Here is a 17,593-nt window from a genome sequence, read left to right as displayed (position 1 = left end):
CTCAGGCCATTTCTAAAGGACTTCTTAAAATATTTCACATCTATAAAAGTTTGTAACTAGATACATAACCATGGAGACTCTTAGGCCAAGCAGAGGGAAAACCACATTTCTGTTCAGTGCATCTTTGATAAAAATAGGAATGTTTTGAATATTTGAGAATGCTTGTGGTTTTCCACATTCTCCCTTGCCTCCCACATTAGCTAAATTTCAACTTTTAGGATGTCAGAACATATACTTGGCTTTCGCTGGTTCACACCATAGCTTATGTATAGGCCACCCCCCCCCCTTTTTTTTTTTACTTCTTTCAAATTCAAATTATACATAGAACTAGAAGAAATATAAGATACCCCTTTGGGTATATATACATTGGTTCAAGAAGGGGTCATACCTCTAAGAACAAAAAACACTAAAGAGACAGCCGTAAATATTAACCAATTAGTTTAATGTTATAGCTACCCATCAGAGTCTAGAACAGATTCCTGGTACCTGGCTAATAGATGCTTAAAACGACTTTAATTTCCCCCAGTCTTCTTGAGCTATATGACTGTTGTAATGCTTTGCAGCTAATAAAATTTTAAATTGACTAATTTACTGGGTAGCTTTACCAAAACATCCAAGTAATCCATACATACTCATTAGAGAGAGATCCAGAATATATTCCCTTAGGATTTATTTGAAAAACCTCGCTGGGATCAGCCTCACTGAGCTTTAGATGCACTGGCACAAATCAGGTGGAGGATCTTCTATGGTTTTAGTGCAGCAATTTATCTGAGTTTTGTAGTTAAAGTTTGAGCATGAGGTAATTAGAGCCCTCCAAGCTTGAAATTCATGAACCTTTCCCCCCCTTTAATAGACTCTATACAAGCTTGCCAAGCTCACTGTTTGACTGATATATACTGAGGCTTTGTTAAAAGCCTCCAGTCAAAGTGTAGTTTTAAAAAATTCAAAATCGGTTTTCTTTTATTTTTAGCTCTTACATGTGTAAACAGGGAAGATTGCCGTGTGCTATTACCGAGGGTCAGTCAGCAGTGTGTTGTGCCCTTTGGAAATACTAGTCAATACTCAAATACACAGCAGCCTTGTAGTACCACACCTGCTATCCAAATGGGTCTGAAAACAAACACGACATGACCAGTCGGGGCTGAGGAATAAAAGGAGCAGGCTGCTGTGGGTCTGTTTGGTTTTTTTACTCCTGTTTATCCCTCCTGGCAAAAAGAAATGGAAGCTAACCTTTATGCTGTTACCATTTTTGTACTAGGCTTGAACAAATGTGTCTCTGCAGTAGGCAGTCATAATTGAATCAGCTTCTCAATACCTGCCATGTGCACAATGTTTAAAAATTGACAGTTTAAGTGCCGGTTATTCTATATGTATATAGACACATAAACACACACAGTGCACATCGTGTATGTGCCCATATGCATACATGTGTACACAGCCAATGCACCCATAGCACACTTTCTTCATTTACTTCATAAAATCAACTAGAGTAAGATTTCCTATGTACTGAAATAGCCTATGTGCCAAAATAGTCTATCTATAAGAATTGTTTTTTTGTGTTTTTTTTTAAAGATTTATTTTTATTTTTATTTCTCTCCCCCCCCCCCGTTGTCTGCTCTTTGTGTCCTTCCTCTTTGTCTGCTTGCGTTCTTGTCATGAGGCACTGGGAAACTGTATTGCTTTTCTTGCTGGGTCATCTTGCTGCATCAGCTCTCCTTGTGTGCGGCTCCACTCCTGGGCGGGCTGTGCTTTTTTTTTTCACGCGGGGCGGCTCTACTTAAGGGGTGCACTCCTTGAGCTTGGGGCACCCCTATGTGGGGGACACCACTGCATGGCATAGCACTCCTGGCGAGTGGCAGCACTGGACATGGGGCAGCTCACCACACAGCTCAGGAGGCCCTGGATATCGAACCCTGCACCCTCCATATGATAGGTGGATGCTCTATCAGTTGAGCCACAACTGCTTCCCAATAACTGTTTTTATTAACCTTATTTATGAAGAAGGCCATGACATGCTTTACCTGCTGAATCTCTTGGTATGTGGTGTTGGTTTGTTTTTTCTTATCATGTACAAACGATTCCTAGAATACTCTTCTTTGAAAAAGAGAAGAGGAATTAACTGTTAGTGAACACTTTCTGTGTATCAGACACTATTCTAGAGACTTGATATACATTAAATCATTTAATCCTTAAACAATACTCTAAAGTAGGTGACAATATATTTATCTTTCTAGTTTCCATATTTCTTACTCATATTTTCTGTTTGATCCATGGCCACGTACAAAGAAATGACAAAAACTGACAGAAATGTCCTACTTGTATTGATATCACCTTCATGTCTTTCTTTAATCCTTATCATCAAATGCATTTTATTAGCACCTATTTTTATTTTGCTTCAGGGATAATTTTAAATCCAGAGTCAATGAACATTTATTTATTCCTTACTATTTGCTGGGTATATGCTAGAAAACTGACAAAAAAATATTGGCATTTAACCTATGCCAAAAGCCTCTGGATATTCCCATCTAAGTCTTAGATGACAAGTGGCTTACCCAGGTTCGCCAGCTAGAAATGGCAGAGCTGAGACTAGAAAGAAAGGTTTCTGACTCCAAGAATTATGTTCTTTATAGTAACCTACAGCTGCCTTCCCATCTTTTAAAGTACTCCTAAACACTTGATGAATTTAAGTATTTAGGAGTACTTTTAAGAATTTAGAAATTTAAATGACTAAAGGATGAATCAAAAACATCAAGATCTTTGAAGGGCATTACAGAGGAATAGCTAGGTATATGTTGAGATACTAACTTTGGAAGAAATCCTTTCTAAGGAATGAAGTCTTTAAATGAGATGAATAGATTTCTTATAATAGAGCTTACTTCATTTCAACCATAGGTTGAATTCTGAAGAAAAAATGAGATGGCAGCAATAGAAGTAAATTTTGGCCTAGGGAAAAAAATGTGACTACATATTCCCTACCAGTTGATAAAAGCCCCCAAAGAAAGTTGCCTTAAAGATGAAGAAAGAGAGAAAGGGGGTAAATAGGGGCAGTATTCACTTCCTAATACTGGGAAGAAGTTTGAAAAAATTTCTTTGAAGTACCAGAATAAGTTTTCTTGCCACTTAGAAAATTCAACCTCACTAAAGGTGAGGCAGCATCTCCTGTAAGAATGTTTCTTGGGAAACAAGACCTGTTCTCTTCCACACATAGCAGCAGTCCTGCTTCTTTCTTTATTGAATTAATCAAAATTTATTAAATGATGCAAATAGAATTGATACTCTTCTTTCCCCTGCAGTTTTTTTTCTCCAATAAATTAAAGGTGTTTTAGGGAAGCGGATATGGCTTGAGCAATTGGGCTCCCGTCTACCATATGGGAGGTCCGGGGTTTGATACCCAGGGCATCCTGGTGAAGGCAAACTGGCCTGCGTGGCAAGCTGGCCTGAGTGGAGTGCTGGTCCACGCGGAGTGCTGGCCCATGCGGAGTGCTGGCCCACGCAGCATGCTGGCCCGTGTGGCATGCTGGCTTATGCAGGGGTGCTGGCCCTCATGGAGTGCTGGCCCATGCAGAGAGCTGGCACAGGAAGATGATGCAACAAAAAGAGACAAAGAGGAGAGACAATCAGAGATGCAGCAGACCAGGGAGCTGAGGTGGCACAAGAGATTGAGCACCTCTCTCCCACTCTGGAAGGTCCCAGGATCGGTTCCTGGTACTGCCTAAAGAGAAGACAAGCAGACACAGAAGAACACACATCAAATGGACACAAAAAGCAGATAGAGAGTACATAATTATGGGGGCAGGGGTGGTAAATGAATCTTTTTTTTTTTTAAAGGCATTTTAGTTTTCTTTGATTACTTTATATTGTTTTCATTCATACCTAGTATATTAATAATCTCTCGCCCAGACTTGCCTAGACAGATCTTGCTGTAAGAAATAAATATTTATTGATTTGGGAATCCAAGAGTTGTAGAGACTACAGAAATAATTTTAGATAGCTCCTCTATCTGTGACACTTTAAAAGCTTGTGCCATGGCAAGTGACACAAGAACAGAAAGACTGTGGACAGACTGTACCCCAAGAGAACATCCATGTTGATGAGTGAAGCAATGGGCAATATTGGTATCAAGAGAAGACGGAAACCCAAAATAGTATCATCCCAATAATACTTGTACTTTTTATAGCATGAATGCTTATTTGGACCCCATATATATGAAACATTTTGTTTATGTATTTCTTTTTCTTGAAATTGGTAGGGAAATCACTCTAGCAATAGAGACCATGGTTCTGTAGAAAGAATGTTAGATTTCTCCATGTATGTAGTAAAGAGAACCAAAGAGAGGGGTGAAATGGCTTTGAAGTAATGAGGCTGCAGTACCAGCAGAATGGAGACTCATTAACAATAAGGGTAAAGAATGGAGGTTTCAGGGGACAATAATTTGATTTTAGAAATGTTTAGGCAGTTTTCCCTATAAAATCACACTTCTAAATAAGGACTGTGGATAATTATATGGTTTAAGCATTATTTAGCAGAACATGGTCTGAATATGAGTGATCTCTCTTGGGGTAGGTTGGGCCATCATAGCATGGAATATCTCTTATCTATTCAGGTTATGGTAAAATATTGAATTTAGTTTTTGTGGGTTTTATTTTATTTTATTTTTTTACTTTTAATGGTGTACTACCTATTCTTCATTTTTACTTTACCTGATTAGTAATTTTGCAGATTCATTTGAAATCCTCTATACTTTCCCTTCCCTCCACCTGAATATCTCATCACTCCTTCATTTTATTCATGTCTTTACTCAGAGATTGTATTCTGAGAGAGGCTTTCCCTGCTCTTCCTCTCTAAAGCAGAACTTCCTGTCACTGTCACTCTCTTTTCTTTTCCCTTTCCCCTTATCACTAAAATGTTTGTTTCTGTGTGTATGTATATATGTACACACACATATGTGTATATTGTTATCATCCCTTGTTTTGTCCAAAGCACCCACGAGAAAGTTGACTCCGTGCAGGCAGATTTGTCAGTCTGCCCTTTCACTCTTCCTGTCTCTGGAAGAGGACACTTAGTAGACTCTCAGTAAATATTTAGATGAATGATTGAATCATACCCTTTGCATTTAACGTAATACCTGGCAGAGAGTAAACACTCAGTAAAGGTTTATTAAAAGAATGAACATGGAGTGTGCATGTGACCATGTCTGAATAAATAAATAAATGCCCATGCCTGAACCCCACCAAATTGAAGAGACCAGTGGCTTCCAGGAAAAGAGAAGCAAGACAGCTGGAAGACAAATAAAAATGACTGGCTAGTGGCAAAGTCCATTCTCGTCAGAATCCTGGTTTAGTTATTCAGTTCAGATTTTTGGCAAGTGATGCAGATTCTTTCTCAGAAAATGTTGATTGATTGCACAGTTGTACCCACTTCATTTGCAAACCTTCATTATCTCTTTTTCCTTTCCTCCCTCTGCTTGCATTTAGAAGGGGAGGAACAGTGTATAATTCCACAAGGCAATTTTTGTGAATAAACCAAGTAACTGACTGTTTCTTTCAGTCTCACAGTGCCCACACAGAATACAAGTGCCTGCCTTAGTTATGTATCTTTTTTAACTCATCTCCTTACATTCACTCATTCGAGTATTCATTTGATTACTTACTCGTTGATTCAATGAACCATTCATTCAGTCCCACTAAGTGCCGGGCTGGTACAGGGTATATGATGTTTGTCTTACATCTGAAGCCAGAGTTCTTGACCTGGGACCTATGGATGAATTTCATAGCTCTCTGGAATTTCTGTCATTGCATATGCAAAGTTTTGTCTTAGAATATTTTCTTAGAAAGGGGCTTTGCTTAAAGAGCGCTGTTATTCAAAGGAATGAACGTATTAAGAACTCTCGTAGAGAGAGGCTTGAGCCTCAGTCTTGAATAAAAATAATAGATTCCCTGAGTAAGGTTTTTGTCCTCTGGTATGTTTTATGGGGGTAATGGTGGTGGTGAGTGCTAAAGTATATGCTTGTATATGTTTGTAATTCTAGGTCTGACAGTCTTGTCAACCTGTTTACTAGTTTTTACACCCTAAATAGCACTCATATTTCTTATTTAGTTGGTAACTTTGCTGAAATCGTAGCCTCTGCAAGTCCCCAAGTGAAAGGCAGCAATAGTGATGCTGTATGGGAATGCAGACTTTCCTCTGTCAATATAAGCAAGATGTAGCTCCCCCTCAGTTGCCATCGATATTTGTGTAAGCTTTTGTTGATAGGATATCAGAGGGAATATGGCTTGGTTGCAAGAGCAGATTTGGTTGTCCAGTGGTGGTGGTTGTCTACATTTACCTACTCATCTATGTCCGAGCCATTCAGTGTCTTAAAATGAATGCCAATTACTGCTGGAATAGGGTATGAGTGAATCTTTCAAAAGAAAATTCACTGGGCAGTTGCTGACACTTAGTGAATTGCTGGCTTTTTGCCCATGTATGTGTGAAATGTTTGCACTGGTTTGAGGCTCTGATTACAGTCTGGCTGGAAGGGTTTGTGGTGACACTGTAGGTTTGATAGCAAGCCATAGGAAGGTTAGAAACTGGGAGTGCACAGGGGAAAAAGCTCCTTATATTACTGTTAAAATTGCAATAAAAGCAGTTTGTTTAGAAGAGTCGTCTTTGGCCCAGCCTCTGCATCTCATAACAAAGAGGAGAGAACTGATATGTGCTGTGCCTCCCATACCTAGAGTGTTCATTCATTCACAAATATTTATCGGGCACCTTCTGTGATCCAGGCCCTGTTCTGTGAAACTTCCAGTAATGCACACTATGATACCACTTGCTTATAATGACCCAGCATGCTGCTGGGGGAGAGAGACAACGTACAAGTAAGTTGTATGAGAAAAATTAAAGCAGAGTGGGGATATCACATGTCCTCACAACAGCTGTACGAGGTATCGCCCCTTTTTATAGAAGGAGAAATTAGGGTCTGCAGAACCTAATTTGTCCAAGACCAACCAGCTAATTAGAGATAAATGGAGGATTTAAAACTTGGTCTAATTGAACTCTAAAACCCAAATTCTTTCTTCTCTGTAAACTGTCTTGCATTAATGTGAGTCCTTACAGTGAGTTTCCAGGCAAGCACAGAAGACAAACAGCATCCTGGGAACAACTCACTTGTCCTTGATGTAAGAGACCTGAGTCATGATAGTCCCTTCAGAACCCTGAGGTGAAATGACAGTCCAGTTGATAACTCAGTTGCCTTGCGCATGCCAAGGTGGCAGCTGTAATCTGAGTATGCACTCTAGGGACTTTATGCAATGAATGGTGCTTAAGTAGAGCCATAGGTAGTAGAAGATTAGAACTGTAAAGAAAGGGTTTGCACACAGCACTGAATGGACAGTGATCTTCCTGAGTATAAACATGTGTCTGCTAAGCTGCAGTGCTGAGTCCCAAATGTGGGAGTGGGAGGATCCAGCCCAGCCAGTGTCCATGGTAGAGTGACAATTGGTATTGATCCCTAAGGGAAAACAAGTGGGAGTATGGCAAGTTGATGAGCCTAGAAGTTTGCCCAAATACCTCGGTTAATGTACATTTGCCCTCGTCTTCTCATCTGAGCAGTGCACCCCAGCAGCCTGACCACTGGCTTTCACTGTTTATGTGACCTCACCTTCTATACCCCAACACCAGTTTACCCCTATTCTGAGGTCTTTCTTGACTCTACTTCTCCCTACCCACAACCTGAGTTGATAGTTGCACATTTACTGCATATTATTAATTTGTTCAAATAACTTCTCCTCCCTAGACTTTGATCACCTGGGGAGTCAGTGTTGTTCCTTTTCATTTTTATATCCTCTGGCACAGTGTCCCACACAGAGTAGAGGCTCAACAAATATTTTACATGGATGCTTTTAGCTTTCTTCTGTTACATAAAAAGCATCTGGAAATGGAAATGGGGGCCTGTATTACATCTCCAGCATCTAGGTCAATGGGGTCAATATCTTTCATATTATAAATGCTCACTAAATTTTGGATGAATAAATGTAATACCATAGCCTGAAATCATTGAGTTTTGGAAATTGATCAGAGTGACTCTTCAATAGCAGGTGCTGTTATAAACAGAATATTGTGTTCTCTGGGCCAATCCCACAGCTTCACAGAACTATTTATGTTGAGTGTTCTTTTGGCAGAAAGAAAGTCACTGAGCACACTGCCAAGCATTGATTTGGCCCAAAAGTGAGAGAAGAGACAGGCAGGCAGACTCTGAATATATGAATGGATCAGCACAAGAGAGGAGGGAGAGAGTAAGAAACAGTATCTTCTTTCTACCAAAGAATCACAAACTGCTTCCTGCAGATCCAACATTTTATAGTTCCCTGTCATATTGGTGGCTAGGAAAGCCAGCCCCTTGGGTGGATGGAACATTAGACTGGAAGCAGTAAGGTTGTGCCTGATTTACCCCTCAGTTTTTGTAGCAGATGTTATAAATGTCATGACATGAACCTTGGGATTGGGCTAAAAAAAAAAAATCAAGAGAATAGATGTAGACCTCTTCCTTTCACCAGCAAGTGCTGACTGTCAGTGTACCGACTTAGTGATAATCTCCATCCTCTTCTTATCAGAGTGGAATCATGATACTTATATATAGTTCATGTGCCATTGAGGCCAGAAAATGTGATAGCAGGATGGTGGCATTCATTTCGAAAGGCTTTTAAAACAGTTTACAAAATGGAGGTATCCCTTTTATCCTTTGATGGGACACATCAACTTGAACCCTGCTAAAATTTTAACTAAAAAATGTGTTGGCATGTTATGGGGGGAGGTCATTTCTACCAACTGAACAAAAGTATTAGACTACTTTCCAAAGTTGATGCTGCATTCAAATCCCAAATCAGATGTATTTTCTCCTTGTTTCTCTTTGAGAGCTGTGGTAAGGGAGCATTTATTTTCTATGAATTGTTCACTTATTTCATGAAAGATACAAGGCATCCCTGCCTGCTTAGAGTTGGTGATTGATTTATGGAAGAAAGTGGTCATGGGAAGTAGAGTTATTTAAGCAACAACAACAACAAAAAGCTCAAAATTAGAACCTGAGGACTGCTCAGAAAGCAGAGTGGCATTCTACACCAGGGACATATTTGGGCTTTGAGTCTGGGCAAGTGTCTATGATGCCCATTCTACCTGGCCCTCTGGACTCTTTCATCATATGGGACTGTCTTGCTCAGTGGTCTGCAGATGTGATGAGGAAGTCTCAGGCATCTTTGTATCCTGAGTCCCAGCAGCATGCCTGCCATATAATGAGGCTACATACATGTTTGTTGCTCTAGCCCTGAAGCCAGAATAAATTAGTTTATATCTTTGTGTTGAGTTTGTGTTAGATAAAAATCAAGGCTCTCTGCTACTTTATGATTCTTCTCTCTTCTTCATTCTGAAGTTGCTTTATAATTGTATCATTCCGAAGCTTACTTCAGATTGAAAGGAGATTGTCATCCAACTGAATCCATGCGTCTGCTGAGAACCCAAAAGACAGGAATTTTCCATTGTCTATTTATGAACTTTTTAAAATTTTTTGAAGAAATTTCTCATTCCCTTAACTGTGCAAAAGAAACTAAATCATTCATTTAAACTTTATTTCCCAAAGCAATCCCGGTAACATCAAGCTGTTGAGACAATAAACACATTCAGAAAAGGATGACTTTTCAGTTGCTATTGGTTCTTACAAAGTGTCCGAATTTATATATATTGTTACTTTGATATGATAAAGAAGTAGAATTGGAATCATTAAGTAATAACTACCATTGATATGGGGAAGCATCTTTGGCTTTGTAATGATTATTTTTGAAGTATCAGGAAAGTAAAGCATGTCCTCCACTTAGTTCCATCAGATGACATGTCCTCTTCCCTCTCTGTCTCCTTGCAACTCTTGAGGATTTCCCTCAAGTAATCTACTCCCCAAACCTCACCCCAGGCTATGGACCATGCCTGCGTTTTCCTGAGATGTTGAGTGTCAAGGTGTCATCATTCCCTCACGTGCTGTTACCTTTAAGAGCAGCTTAACCCACTGTCCTAATTTCATTGTCAAGGGCAAGTGTGAGCTCTCCCATGAAGAATGTTAATCCCCAGCCTCTCATTTCCACCCATAAAAAAGGAAGGAGAGGAGGACAGAGTGAATCTTTAAAATGGAAACTTTGTACTAAAAAGAAAAACGTCATTTGTTGTTGATCAAATACGTGTAAACATTGTCAAGACATACATAGCTATACCTGGGAGCTATTTTACATTTAGAGGACTTTGCAATTTTTGTGCAGAAAAGTTTTCAAAAATTGTATGACTACTATTTAATTCTTAAGAAGAAGAGAAGTATATGGTTAAATACAAATACACCCTTGACTAAACAGATCTGTTTGTTGAACCATTAGGGTCTTGTGTGTTTTCCCCTTAATTCTTTACTAGATGAAAAAAAATACAAATTTCCTTTTTTTTTTTTTTTTGAAAACAGCAGATGTGGTTTCTTTTTCCAAAATGTAGTAGCTCATTAGTATTAATACTTTCACAGGGATATCATCCCTAATGTTTTTACCTAATGCATTAGACTTATAGTTAAATTGGAAGAAACTTAAATGTGTTGTGTCAAAGAATTTTGAATCAGTATAAGACTTGTTAAAGTTAATTTCCATTATTAGATTAAATACCCCTCTTTGGTCTCAATTGTAGTATAATGTATTAATGGGTTCTGGGATGTGAATTATTAAAAATAGATATTTGTTTATTTTTAAAAATCTTCTAAACCTGAATTTAAAAATAAACTTAATTTTTACTTACTTCTGAATATAGGAGTTTTTCTTTCTTTTACTTATTTTTAATCAGACATTCAGATTAGAAGTGATTTTCCTTATTTCTCTTCTCTGAGCATCGACTATCTTATCTTTTAAATAGCAAAAACTAATCTTGATGAAAATGAATTGAAAAAGCATTGTTATTATTTGTTTTCAGATATTTACGTGATAACAGTGCATGGAAGCCTCACATCCCATTCTTTGTGCAAACAGGATTTCAGTTATAGCGCTATGTATGAGTTAAGCTGGTACCCAGCACTAATTATTTCAGTGTCACGTCACCATCCACCCCTAAAATGCCCCTGGGATCTAAGGCCAGCACAAGCACTGAGGAGTTTAGGGTTGAATGGAAGTTGTGAACTTGAGCATTAGGAAGATCGGTGACGGCCAGTCTGAGTATGAAGATTTGGTCCCATATTAAATACAAACATAGAAATTTTTATTTCAATAGGGAAACACAGATTCTGACATACACAAAGACGTGTGTGCGCACACATGCACGTGCTAACGCACATGTGCGCTCTTATAAACCTCTGGGGCTCCCTTGGCTTCCTTGGCCCTGCTGAAGGAGGCTAATTGAGATTCTTCAAGGGAAATTCCCTTTCTTTCCTTCGGTACTCATGGAAAGACTCATTAAGCATTTGATGCCGAATTCTTCCCCAGACCCAATTGCTAAAGCCCAGGGAGTGATGTCCAGGGTTTCCAGTCCTCCCTTCCCCAAGCTCAGTGTGGGAGCAGATCCTTGCCCTTTGGGTAACGGATTGAGAAGGCAGCCATCATAGGACTTGCTTGAGGGGCAACCTGGCATGAAGTGGATGATTTCATTCTTGAGATGCTACCTGGAGAACGTCAAGGCTACCTATGATACCACACCCTCCTTGGGGGTGGGAGTGGAGGGTAGGTAAATACCCTCAAAATGCCCTTCGCTATCTGCCAATGACTATTTTTCCCTAATAAAACCATCCATTGGAAACCCTGTCTCTCAATTTCATTCTCATCTTCACTTTTTAGTATCTTTTCAAGTGATCCTTTAATCAAGGAGCCTCTTTGTCCCTCCCTGCCTGTGGTCTACCTTCCCGTTGTGACCTGTGCTGGGAGGAGCTGGGGTAGCACCGCATTCTCTGGGAAAGAGGTGGGGGGCATTATAAAGGAAAAGGGCAATGCCAGACACGAGGCAGGTAGGGCTCGTGACTTTTCTATTTGTGTTTTGTAACGGGTTCTTCTGTGGAAAGCTGACCTTTTGGCTGAATAGGTCAAACTCCCACGGAGATCCAGCCTCAGCCTTGCTCACGTTTGTGCAGTCTGAAGGTGATGCGCTCCAGTTAGGAATATGACTGGGCATTTGTGGTTATTTCCCCAGGGTGATTGTCTTTCATGGCACTGAATTAACTCTCAAAACCAGAGTGTGTGGTTATGCTGAAGAATCTAACTCAGAACATTTTTGCTCACATTGTTGAGGGACAACTCTAAATTTTCAGATATGTTTCAGTTTGTGGCTTCCTTGTGTGTCTTCTGCTTCTTAATGAGAGAAAGGACAAATGCCCAGTCACATCATTACGTCATCATGTTGTTATGGATTTCTGGAAGGGATGATCAGAAACTCCTCAGTTGATTTTTAAAAAATCCTTCTGTCTATATATTTCTTCCATTTAGCATCTGTTAAAACTCTAGGCGTTCCTCCTTTATTTTTAATTTGTTAAACCCTTGTGAAATGAGACAATGGTGTTGTAGTGTTTGTTGATACTTATATGTGGAGTCTGGGGGGTTGTTTCAAAGTGCATAAATTTTTCTTTCTGAATATTTATTAGTTTTCATAAAACAGTTATATTGCAATTACAAGCAATTTTCAGCATCAAATAGGAACTCAGCAAATATTTGTTGAATAGAATTTTAAGTTGAATTCTATGTGTTGTACTTTTTCTTTAACCTTTAAAAGTTTATATAAACCTGTGCAATTCAAATCTTCAATCTCACTGTTAGTGAGTTACTAATATAACCTTTAGAGATGAGGGATGTCATGTATCATTTATTTAGCAATACCCTATATATTTCTTAATTTAGTTGGTCTTTAAATTTCAAAAATAGTCTGATCTGAACAAACAAATAAAATACATCAATAGATAAAATAAAAAAGTGTACGCTGTGTCTTAGCTACCAAATGGTTTTAGAATCACGCAACTTCTAAAATAGAAAAATCTGAGAGAACTTTGTAAGGAATGGATTACTTTTCTGAGAATGATGCACATCATTGAGGAAATATCCTTTTAGTTTTTCTTTAGGCATCAGTGATATGCCATGAATGCAACAAGATTCACATGGGGAGACAAAATAAGTATATTTGCATTGTTCCTGCATTATCAAATTATTTCCTCAATTCTCAAAACTCCAAATATGATAAGATAAAAAGTACAAGATAAGAAGTACATATTTAACACCTATTGAGTTACTAATAATGGTAGCATTAGAGCTGCGCTCCCACCAGGGGCATAATGGGCTCCTGTTTAACACATTTATGTTGGTTGTAAAATTAGGAACTGTCATTACAGCCCCACATCACCTGCGTAAGTGCAAAACATATAAATCAAGAGAAGTTCCAGTGCCATAAAAATGCCACTGAACAGAATAGCATGAACTACTTACAAGGTACTTTGTAGTATACTAGCATGTACTGGGATACACAGTTAGATTTCTAGAGGATTTTTTTTTTTATTAGAGAAGTTCTGAGTTTACAAAACAGTCCTGCATAAAATTCAGGATTCCTGTGCACCACCTGACTGCCAGTGCTTTGTTCAATGGTGTGGAACATCCGTTACCATTAATGATAGCACTTTTTAAAATATCATTGTGCAATTTTAACAGTATTTACCTTTGTTACAATTAATGAAAGGTTATTAAAATGGTTCTAGCTATCATCCATTATTTACATTAAGTATATATATATCCCATATACCACCCTATTATTACCACCTTGTATTAGTGTTGTACATTTGTTATAATTCATGAAAGAACATTCTTGTACTATTATCTGCAGTCCTTCATCTACCATAGGGTTCACTGCGTTATACAGTCTTATATTTATCCTTCAGTATTTATTCTAACAACATATATATCCTACAGTTTCCCCTTTTAACAACATTCACTCACAGTAATAGAGGATTTGAAGGTCAAAGAATAGTTATGCAGGTAGGATGGATGGGCATAGGACCTGATGAGGGTATGTGGGAGACCAAGGCTGATACTAATAAGATTTTAAAATAAAATTCACTCATAGCATTTATTTAGAGAAGTGACTGTCCTGAGTGGGGAAAGGCGGGGAAAGAAAGGCTATCCTTGAAAACCCCGTAGCACCCGACTGTTATCTCGATGCTTCTAGAAGGCTTTTGAGCCACCACTCATTGTTACTGGCTCATGCCTCTTGGGCCTTCTACTAATAATCACTCTCCTTACATTTCCTATGATGTTTTAGGGTCCCCTTTGGTTTTTAGCTGTTGCACTCCTGGCACTATTTTAATCCAATGCTTTGTAGAATAGTTTATGTTCCCAAAAATTAGTCAATTTTCTTTTGTGAGGTGAAATGGTTTATTTTGAACTTTATAATTAGAAGTCCTGAAGTGCCCCCAAATTATGAACTATTAATAAGGAGCTTTCTGAATCATAATTACTGCCTCAGAAACAGAGTGGACACTTTGGATGTTTTTCAACTTCCCCCTTCTCCCGCCCCAAAGCCCCCATGCAATCTTAAAAAAAAAAAAAAGGACTGCAAATTTTATTCATGTGGGATCATTCACACCAAGCTACCATAATGTGCAATTAACACTCTAGAAACTGAAAACAGTATTCAGCAAGACAGCTGCATTATCAAAAATGCCAGAGGAGTTCTGAAGGGAGTAATGTGCATGTTAGAATAGGAAATTAATCAGAAACACACACTCACTCACAGTAGTACTATCTTAAGTATATTTGAATAATAAAATTTTAAAAATCATATGTCAGTACTTACAATAAAGATTAATCTTAAGATAGAAAAACTTTTTTTTTCTATTTTAAGATTATTAGTTGTGTGTTTTGCTTCTGGAACAAATGAGAACGTTGAGTAGATCCTTTCTAGCTAAAATATTGATGACAGTCATTCTTCAATTCTATTTTATAAATTTTCCCATTGAAAAACATCCCTTTTACTTTCTTGCCAGTGAAAATTAACAGTTAACACTCATGCCATTTTCAAAGTGCGTTTCAGACATTGTAGACACTAACTCACTTGCAGGGGAATGTGTTCTAGTTTTGCATGGCATTGTAATGCTAAATGCATTTATATCATAATCTCTATTAAGCTTGGGCTCAACTGATAGACTCAATAACTGAAATGAAACAGAATTATCCAGCAGCATTTTGTTGGAATTCTTGTCAAGGAGATGAAAAGTGTTTTTAGAAGAAAGTAGGGCCATTCAAATTTATTTTCAGTTTGTAGCATCTGGGTTTGAGGAAGTAGAGATTTGTAATAAAATTTTCCAGGAAAGGAGGAAGACGTGAGGAGTTGTCAGATATATAGAAAATAGCTGACTGTTTTTTTCATAAATCACTGTAAAGCAAACAGATTTTCAGGATCTCTGAGAATTAAAAAGAAAAAAAGGAAAAATACCCAGAACAGATTTAACAGCAAATTAGGGCCCTGTGCCAAAAAAAAAAAAAAAAGTCATAAAGAGAAGATCCTCAATTCTGGATCCCATAAATGTGTATTAAATCCACTTTTGTTAAGGATTGTGGGGGCTTCTTGGGTGGCAGATGCCTGCAGTCAAGGCATGTGGGATCTGCAGGGAAGGAAGGACCAACAGTAACTTCGTAGGAGAAGGGGGTTGTTCACGTACTCCAGGTAAGGAGCAGTCACTGATAATGAGGGATGTGCTAGGCAAGAGTCTGCTGGAGCTTCTCGTCAGACTATTCTCCTGGAGGAAGAGTACATGTGGGTATTCAGTAAATAGGAGATTGAGACAGATTGAGACTCAACACTAGTGCAAATAGTCGTTAATGAATATCCCTTAGCTGACACTTTAAATGGTGATAATGTTATTGCATAAAAAATACAACAGTTCCTGTTAATTTATTTCTAACCTAGCAGATAGGGAAAGTTTAGGTTCTTGGGGGGGGGGGAGGTGCAGAGGGGAAGGCAGCGTATATGTGCTCTAAAAATATCAGTACCTCAATTTTACATATCACAGTTTACTGTTATTTTTTTAAATGAATCTGAACATTCGTTTGCTTTTACCTCCAGTGTGGGAAACACAGTCCAAGGTGAAACAAGTAAATATGTATATGTAATGTGGTTTTTAGAATGTTCCTAGCAATTAATATTCAGAGTTGAAAATTAAACCTTGGCTGTACTTATGCTTAGGAAACTCAGAACCAAAATTAATGCTGGATGGTGTTTCAGATCTCTACCTGGTAATGCAATTAGAGAGAAATTAAGCTGAAGGTGTGAAATCAGAGCTCCAACTTGATTTTTCTTTTTCTTTCTTTTTTCTTTCTTTTTTTTTCTTTTAAGTTATAGGTGCACAACGAAGGAGAAGCCCCAGTGCACTAGCCATTGAAGTATTTGAAGCACATTTGGGAAGTCACATTTTACAGGTACCTTTTATAAAAATAAACTTGCTTACATTTTATCAAAACAAATCCGTATCTTTAGTCTTTTGAAAAATATTTTTATTTCAGCTATGCACATGACTGTTATTTTACCTTAGAATTCTGAAATTCTTATGAATTCATTTTTTTTCTTTTTAGAAAGTCATCCCTTGAGAGAATATTAATGAGAAAGGGAGGGCAAGTATTATTTGTGCTGTAATAATATAGATCAATTGCACTACTTAGTTGATGTGCAATGTTTAGTAGCTGGCTGTTCCCAGAATGATTGTGTATGTGTGCTGTGTTTGTAGGTGGATATATATGTGTGTCTTTTAGAGCTATATATTGTTTTTTGGAAGAGCAAAGTTACATTGTGAAAGTAATGTGTTGTCAAATTTTGGTTGTCCTTTGCTTGAGTTTGTATTCGTAAGTGCTTCCAATCTCAATGTTTGCCTTCCCAAATTAAATTTTTTTCAGGATGAAATTTTTAAGTGATTTTCCAGTGAATTCCATGACAAATAAATGTTCAGGTACTAGGGTGAAACTGCATTTATTTAGTCCTAGTGAAGATATGCCTCGAACTTGGCATCTTGCTTACCGAAAACATTTTTCTGTGAGACTCTGCCACCAATTCAACATATCTACCTTCATCCATGGATAATCGTTCTACATTATTCCTGTTTCCAGGACAAATGTTACCATGACCAGACATCTTTTAAATATATAAGATACACTTTTAACATGAATTAGGGAAGCAAATATGTTTGGAATACATAGCTTACTGTATTTTGAAAATGTGATTATGTTTTTTTAGATAAACTTGGGTAAAAATAAAAAGTAAACTCCAGATTCCTTCCATTTAGAGTTAAGCAATGGTCCCTATTCCGCTTTCATTTACTAGATAGTCAAAGTAGTAGTGAATACAGCATATTGTTCCCCAGAGTATGCACCCTAGAAAACCTTTATCAGATTCTCCATGAGAAAAATAGCTCAGGGTCAAATTCTACTAATTCCCCAAAGCAGTTCCTTGGACTTTCAGAAACACCTGAAATGTAGAATCACCTGTGTCAAAGGACACATTTCTGGACCTCAGGCCCCACTGACAGAATCAAAATCTGTAGGAGAAGCCCAGCAATTTCTTGATTTTCAGTAACCTCCCAGATGATTTTGAT

The 17,593-nt window shown here is 38.1% G+C and overlaps 1 protein-coding gene across 12 annotated transcripts in view; it reads left to right on the top strand.

Annotated features, from left to right (window-relative positions):
• The window catches only part of NPAS3 (neuronal PAS domain protein 3), a 908,953-nt gene that overhangs the window by 420,317 nt on the left and 471,043 nt on the right, over nt 1–17,593 (top strand). For 6 of the 12 annotated variants that reach the window (XM_058293563.2, XM_058293564.2, XM_023591875.3 and 3 more), the window contains one exon: nt 16,351–16,427. In XM_058293563.2, coding sequence (XP_058149546.1) covers nt 16,351–16,427 — 77 coding nt within the window. Of the gene's footprint in view, nt 1–16,344; nt 16,428–17,593 lie in introns of all 12 variants that reach the window. The other 6 variants (XM_058293562.2, XM_012529181.4, XM_058293566.2 and 3 more) reach the window with 1 other exon arrangement.

Source organism: Dasypus novemcinctus, chromosome 3, assembly GCF_030445035.2.
Source record: "Dasypus novemcinctus isolate mDasNov1 chromosome 3, mDasNov1.1.hap2, whole genome shotgun sequence".
Taxonomy (NCBI): Eukaryota; Metazoa; Chordata; class Mammalia; order Cingulata; family Dasypodidae; genus Dasypus; species Dasypus novemcinctus.
This window is presented reverse-complemented; position numbering and strand designations above follow the sequence as displayed.